Source organism: Capra hircus, chromosome 18 (assembly GCF_001704415.2).
Source record: "Capra hircus breed San Clemente chromosome 18, ASM170441v1, whole genome shotgun sequence".
Taxonomy (NCBI): domain Eukaryota; kingdom Metazoa; phylum Chordata; class Mammalia; order Artiodactyla; family Bovidae; genus Capra; species Capra hircus.
In genome coordinates this window covers 50,120,138-50,127,925 of record NC_030825.1, presented here as the reverse complement: position 1 = coordinate 50,127,925, position 7,788 = coordinate 50,120,138, and the positions used below count along the sequence as shown (strand labels likewise).

The following is a 7,788-nucleotide window of genomic DNA, read 5'->3' as shown; positions in this document are numbered from 1 at the left end:
GGGTCTCGGGCTTCCAGACTCAGACTAGAACTACATCATTGAACATCTTGGGACTCGTCAGTCTCCATAACCAAATTCCTCTGCGTGTACATGTGTACACACACACACACACACACACACACACACACACACACACACACGCACACCAGTCTCTCAGGGGAACCCTCACAAATACAGGGACCAATAAATATTTGAGGAATGAAAAAAACAAGTCAAAAGAGGCTCACATATAAAGTCGTATCCCTTCCTTAAACAACCCCAAACCTGACCACCTTCTTCACGACATCTTGAGACTCACTCTGTCTCTGCTTCAGGGAGAGCCCTTGACATTTCAGCCAACTCGGCCCTTCCCAAACCACACTCCCCATTCCACACCTGGGACGACTTTCTCTTTGTGCCAAATCTGCCCTTGATGTCTTCCCTACAAGCAAGAGCCAAGTCCTAGTTCATATCAGGAATCTTTTATTATCACTGGCATAAGTGTGAGGGCAGGGGGACATCCTGGCATCTTCTGGGAGTGGCCATGATCCTGCATATTATAGTAGAGTGTAACGAGATGGATATCTTCCCTGGAAGATCTTCTGCCCCTTATAACGTATCCACTGAAGTCAGCACGATATCTCCCCTCACATCCAGCATTTTCACAGACTGTAGGGGCAGGCGGTGGGCAAACTGGCAGATGGGCTTGCTATTCACAAACACCTAAGGAAGGAGATATATTTCTTGTGAGCTCAGAACAATTAGGCCTCCCCTTTCCCTTTCCTATTTTCATTGCCTCCTGTAAAATTTCTTTACTCTGTAAAAGCAAAGCAGAAATTCTCCTCCTGGACATCCTGCCAAGACACTGCTATAGGAATCATCCTCCATGTCCACTTCCTCGCCTCCAGAGCTGCCAACCCTGCTTTACCCTGAGGGCAGGGGGCCTGCATGTCTCCCTCCACACTGCTGACTGTCTGATACAGGAAGAGCTGTGTGGAGTTCACCGCAGAATCTCTAATTGTACAGCACACAAGATCCTGAGTATAGAGGCCTATGCTATGCGAGGACAAGGTGCTCAATCACTCTGCTGTGCACCTGAGACTCACACAGTAAGGGAAATCAATGACATTTCAATTTTTAAAAGCACATGTGTTAAAGTACAAAACAAAAAAAAAAAATTGGTCTCTTGCGATCACATCAGAGTTGGACTCTCTGCGTGTTTCTCCATGGCAGGCCTGACACAGCCACAGCACCCCACACCTGGAGGGCTCACACACCTGGTATTCATTCTCCAGCACCAAGAACTGCAGCTCAAATGGCTGGCCTGGCACGAAAGCGTCAGTATGCAGTTTCTGTTCCTTCCCCCAACTCCCGTCCTTTAAAGTGTTCATCACCACGATGCCATCGCAGTACCAGAAACGGAATGGAATGTCGCCACCTTGCCCAGTACCCGTGCCGAAATCCACCTGAAGCTCTGGGTTCTTCCTGCAAAGACAAGAGGACAGCTCCTGCAGGCAGGCATTTACTGCAGACAACAACTTCCTCAGGAACAACCGCAGACCTTTTTTCTCTCTCCCCACCTCCTTCCTTCCCCTTCGCCATACCCTCTTTCTCAAACTATTTATACCTTTCACACTTTGCTATCTCTCTCTCTTTTCCTCCCCTGCCTCCCCCTATCCCACCCCACCACACACACACACAGACACACAGAGGAAGGAAACCCTCCTGGAGTGTAATCTCACACTTTTGCATGAGACACCTCAGCTTATTCCAATGATTCAAGAAGATCAAGCTCTTTCCAATGAGTGTCCCCATGACATGCTAACACTCTCCCCTTGTGCTTCACCCTCCGTCAGACATAAACTGGCCTCTACTCACCCAAAAGGAGACAGAAGGTTTGCCTTGATCTTCACTATGTAACACACAGTCAGGGAAACAGACTGCTGGTAGGGGTTCGGCTATGGAAGAGACGGATGCGTCAGTGAATGAAGAGCCACTGTCCTCTCCCCCACATCGTTGCCCAAGCAGAATCAGGACACAAAACGTGATCTCCTCCCACAGCTAAGAGACATTAGTATACCTCCAACAAGGAGACATTAATCCGAGTCCAGACATGCACTCAGAGGCACAGTTACATATGTTATACACAAACACTTCCAAACCCAGAGAAACAATGTGCAAAAGGACATACAATAATGAAAATCCAGTGATTCCCACTCACACACACACACTCTTTCCCATTCTCTACCAGCATTCACGCAATGATTTGTGTCAAGGTGACCCGGCACCAGCAGCCGAGGTAATCAGATTCCTTCCTCCCATCCTTCATACCAAGGAGTCCATCGTCTCCAGCTAGGCCTTTCTACCCTGTTGAAACTGTGTGTGTGTCTGTCTAGAGAAGGCACCCTATAAATGCAATTAGGAGCTGAGTCACTCCTGACCCTTTCACTCAGGCTATTGAGCCCTGCCCTCTATTCTTCTGAAATTCATGACATCAAAAGTATGTTCAGTCCACCTTTGATTGCTTTACTAACAACTATTTTGGGATTATGGTCATCAGATATTCTATGTGTAAGAAGATTGGGTCTAGCAGAGGTTACACTTTGAAGAAGGCTTAACAGTGGCAGAGCTTAGTCTCTCATCCAGGTGGTGGGCTTCTCCAAGGACCCAAGAAGTGGGTTCAAACTGTACTCAGTTCAGTTCAGTTCAGTCACTCAGTTGTGTCCGACTCTTTGGGAATCCATGAATCGCAGCACTCCAGGCCTCCCTGTCCCTCACCAACTCCAGGAGTTCACTCAAACTCATGTCCATCGAGTCGGTGATGCCATCCAGCCATCTCATCCTCTGTCGTCCCCTTCTCCTCCTGCCCCCAATCCCTCCTAGCAAAAGGGCCTTTTCTAATAAGTCACCTCTTCACATGAGGTGGCCAAAGTATTAGAGTTTCAGCTTTAGCATCAGTCCTTCCAATGAACACCGAGGATTGATCTCCTCTGGAATGGACTGGTTGGATTTCCATGCAGTCCAAGGGACTCTCAAGAGTCCTCTCCAACACCACAGTTCAAAAGCATCAATTCTTCAGTGCTCAGCTTTCTTCACAGTCCAATTCTCACATCCATACGTGACCACTGGAAAAACCATAGCCTTGACTAGACGGATCTTTGTTGGCAAAGTAATGTCTCTGTTTTTTCATATGCTATCTAGGTTACTCATAACTTTCCTTCCAAGAAGTAAAGCATCTTTTAATTTCATGGCTGCAATCACCATCCACAGTGATTTTGGAGCCCCCAAAAAATACAGTCTGACACTGTTTCCTCTGCTTCCCCATCTATTTGCCATGAAGTGATGGGACCAGATGCCATGATCTTCGTTTTCTGAATGTTGCGCTTTAAGCCAACTTTTTCACTCTCCTCTTTTACTTTCATCAGGAGGCTTTTTGGTTCCTCTTCACTTTCTGCGATAAGGGTGGTGTCATCTGCATATCTGAGGTGATTGCTGCTTCTCCCGGCAATCTTGATTCCAGCCTGTGCTTCTTCCAGCCCAACATTTCTCATGATATACTCTGCATAGAAGGTAAATAAGCAGGGTGACAATATCCAGCCTTGACATACTCCCTTTCCTATTTGGAACCAGTCTGTTGTTCCATGTCCAGTTCTAACTGTTGCTTCCTGACCTGCATACAGGTTTCTCAAGAAGCAGGTCAGGTGGTCTGGTATTCCCATCTCTTTCAGAATTTTCCACAGTTTCTTGTGAGCCACACAGTCAAAGGCTTTGGCATAGTCAATAAAGCAGAAATAGATGTTTTTCTGGAACTCTCTTTTTTCCATGATCCAGTGGATGTTAGCAATTTGATCTCTGGGTTTCTGCCTTTTCTAAAACCATCTTGAACATCTGCAAGTTCATGGTTCACGTACTAGAGACGCTGATATGCTTAATCTAAGTGCAATTCCTTGTGTCTACTGATAAACGACAATGATACAGCTGTAACAGAGAGCTCCCTGGCTATCCTTCTTCATAAAACTGGCACCCATCCCATGCCGTATGCAACTGACTATTCTTTGACATCGAACCTGTTCCAGAATCTTTGCTGGCAGTGTCCCTATTGGCCCTAGACTTGGAGAGACACACCACCCGGATGAGAGTCTAAGCTCTGCCACTGTGAGGCCTTATTAAAAGCGTAACCTCTGCTACACCCAGTCTTCTTACACATAGAATATCTGATGACCGTAATCCCACATCAGAGGGTTGTTAGAAAAGCAGTCAAAGGGATCCAACCATCTATCTATTCATTTGACAATTGCTTATTGAGAGATGAATCGGCAGCAGGCTTTGTACTATCTGCATAAGTGGAAAAAAACAGATAAAAATCCTGCTCTATGGAGCTTATACTGCAGCTGGAAAATATATGCAGTATCTTTCAAATTAGAAAACACAAGTGAAATATAATGTGGTTCCATGGGGCTTATACTCCAGCTGGAAAATATATGCAGTAACTTTCAAATTATAATACACAAGTAAAATATATAATGTGTTAGAAGGGAAGAACTGTCTTCAAAAAGATGTGGGTAATAGAACACAGCAGTCCACAAAGGGCTTAATCTCAAATAGGCTAGTTAAGGCGGCCCTTGTTGAGGAGATGAGAACTGACCAAAGGCTTAGAGGTCAGGAGAAGAGCCATGTGTATTCTGGGGCAGAACTTCTAGTTAGAGAGATCAGCATGCAGACCCCAATGTGAAAGGACAACGTGAAGTTTCGAGGAACAAAAGGGTGACTGTGTGACTGGAGTCAAGAGACAGAAGGAGGGTTGAAGTCAGGAGATGGAAAAGCAGATCACAGGCTATTGCAGGAGTCCTGCTGTAAGTAACATGGGAGCTTGAGGCAGAGGAGGGATCTGTTCTCATTTGTGTTTTAAAAGGATCTCCTCTGCTGCTGTGTGGAAAATAGACTGTACGTGGACCTGGACAAAATAAGACCATTGCAAGGCCATTAAGTAATCCTGGAGAGCAGTGACTGGGACTTGGATGAGGTTCGTGGAAGAGGAGTTGGTAGAACTGTGGAGTTCAGTAAAGAGGTCATGATGCACTCTGCATATAAGTTAGATAAGCAGGATGACAACATACAGCCTTGACATACACCTTTCCCAATTTGGAACTGCACAGAACTGGACCAAAAAAAAGAGTCATACATCACCAATGGAACAGAATTAAGAGCCCAGAAAAAGTCCACACATAAATGGATAATTGATTTATGACAAAGGAACATAGAAAACACCATGGAGAAAGGACAGTCTCTTCAATAACTGCTATGAAAGTCGGGCACACAAACAAAGAAACTATTCTCTCACATCATATACAGAAATCAACTCAAAATTGATGAAAAGCTTGAATCTAAGACCTGAAACCACAAGACTCCAAGGAGGAAACACAGGCAGCATGCTCACTGACATCAGTCTTGGCGTATCTTTCTAGCTATGTCACCTGATCGGAGGCAAACAAAAGCAAAAATAAACACCAAACTAAACATCTCCTTCATGGTAAACAATACCATCAAGGACATGAAAAAATAACCTACCAAACAGGGGAGGATATCTGCACTTGATACATCTGATAAAGGCTAATATCCAAAGTATATAAAGAACTCAAACAAGTCAACAGCAAGAAAACAAACCACCTGGTTAGAAAGCAGAGAGAAGCCGAAGAGACAATTTCTCATTGTCTGGAAGAAGACATCCAGGTGGCCAATGGGCACATGAAAAGATTGTTTAACACCACAAATTACTAGGGAAATGCAAATCAGAACCACAATTAGATACCAACTCATGCCTGTCAGAATGGCTATTCACAAGAAGGTAAAAAATGACAAGTGTTGGCAAGGATGTATAGAAAAGGGAACCCTCACACGTTCTTGCTGGGAATGTAAATTGGTATAGCCTCTATGGAACAATTGAGGACAGAACTAACATATGATCCACCTACCCCGCTTTAGGGTGTGTGCACAAAGAAGACAAAAACACTAACTCATAAGATAAATGCACCCCTATGTTTGTCAAAGCATTATGGACAACAGCAAGATACGGAAACAAAAAGTGCCCGTCACTGGATGACTGGGTAAAGAAGAGGTGAGATATAGACATATATATACATGAAACACGACTCTGCTATAAAAAAGATGAAATCCTGCCAATTGCAACAACATGGACAGGCCTTGAGGGCATCGTACTAAGTGGAAATAAGTCATGTTGAGAAAGACAAATATCATATAACTTCACTCATAGGTGGAACATACAAAGCAAACAACATCAACAAAATAAATTAACAAGCCTAATGAAAATAAATGCATAGGAAACAGAATAGTAGCTATAGGGGGAGGCACAATGGGTGAGCACATCAACTGTACGATGACGGACAGAAACACAATTTTTGGTCATGCAGACCATACAGAGGCAGAAGTATAAGGCTGCACGCATGAAACTGTTATGATGTTATGAACCAATGTTACTTCAATAAAACATTAAAAGTGAGAATCAAGAATGACTAGTAGGATTTTGCTCTTATTTACTGAACTACTGAAGTCATACACTGAGGTCAGCAAACTGTAGCTGGGACCACTGGGAAGGAAAAAGATAAGGAATTCAGCTTTGGGCACTTGAAGGTTGAGATGCCTATTGTACAGGGGTTAATGCATGAATTTGGAAGAGAGGTCTGGTCGGAGATATAACATTTAAAATTCTAACATATAGACAGCAATTAAAACTGAAACGCTGAGATCACCAAGGGAGTGAGTGTAGCTTACAACGGGAATGAATCGGCACTGAGTTGTTCAGATCAAGGACCCAAAAGAAAAAGAGGCAGAAGTGAAGGACAGTGAGGTTAAGGAGAAATCAAGAGATCACATGAGCATTGTCCTGAGTGGAAAGCGACCTGAAAAGGTCACATAATGTGTAAGCGCATTTGTTTACCATCCTCAAAAGTGTAAAGTTAGAGACAGAAAGGACACGGGTGGTGCTTGTAGACGGCGGTCAGGGAGAAGCGCCAGATGCTGCTACACAGGAACAGCATGGTCCATCTTGACGCTGCAGTAATGTTTTATCTTGATTGTGGGGCTGGTTACACATACCTACATTTCTCATAAAATGACACTGAACTATATGCATCCATTGTACTGATATATAATCCCTGATTTTGACACTGGACTATAATTATGTAAGACGTATGCAATTGGGAAAAACTAGGCAATAGGTGTCAGCAGCAGTAAAGAACCCACCTGCCAATGCAGGAGACGTTAAAGTCATGGGTTCGATCCCTGGGCCAGGAAGATCTCCTGGAGGCGGGCATGGCAATCCACTCCAGTATCCTTCCCTGGAGCATTCCATGGACACAGGAACCTGGGGGTCACAGTCCAGAGGGTTGCAAAGAGTCAGACTTGACTGAAGTGACATAGCACAGCACAGGCAATGGGTGCATGGGACCTCACTAGACAACATTTGCAGCTTCTCGAGAATTCATCATTCTTTCCAATAGAAGTTTATCTTTTAAAGAAATCTTGTTTTTAATTTTAAATTTATTCATTTTTTAATTGAAGGGTAGCTGCTTTCCAGAATTTTGTTGGTTTCTGCTAAATATCATCAGCAAACTAGATATAGAAGGGAAATTTCTCAACCTGATAGAACACTATAATAAATCTACAGTCAACATCACATTCAATAATGAAGAATGTTTTCAGTCTATGACCCAAAATGAGCCAAGACTCATTATCACTACTACCTGACCTACTACTGGAGGTTTTAGTGAGTAAAAATAAGTCAAGAAAAGG

At 43.9% G+C, this 7,788-nt stretch overlaps 1 protein-coding gene across 1 annotated transcript; it reads right to left on the bottom strand.

The window, feature by feature from the left end:
- Nucleotides 576–2,341, bottom strand: LGALS16 (lectin, galactoside-binding, soluble, 16). The gene is given in 4 exon segments (NM_001285650.1): nt 576–702; nt 1,257–1,464; nt 1,858–1,937; nt 2,311–2,341. Coding segments are annotated over 4 exon segments (414 nt in total). The 5' UTR covers nt 2,323–2,341; the 3' UTR covers nt 576–588.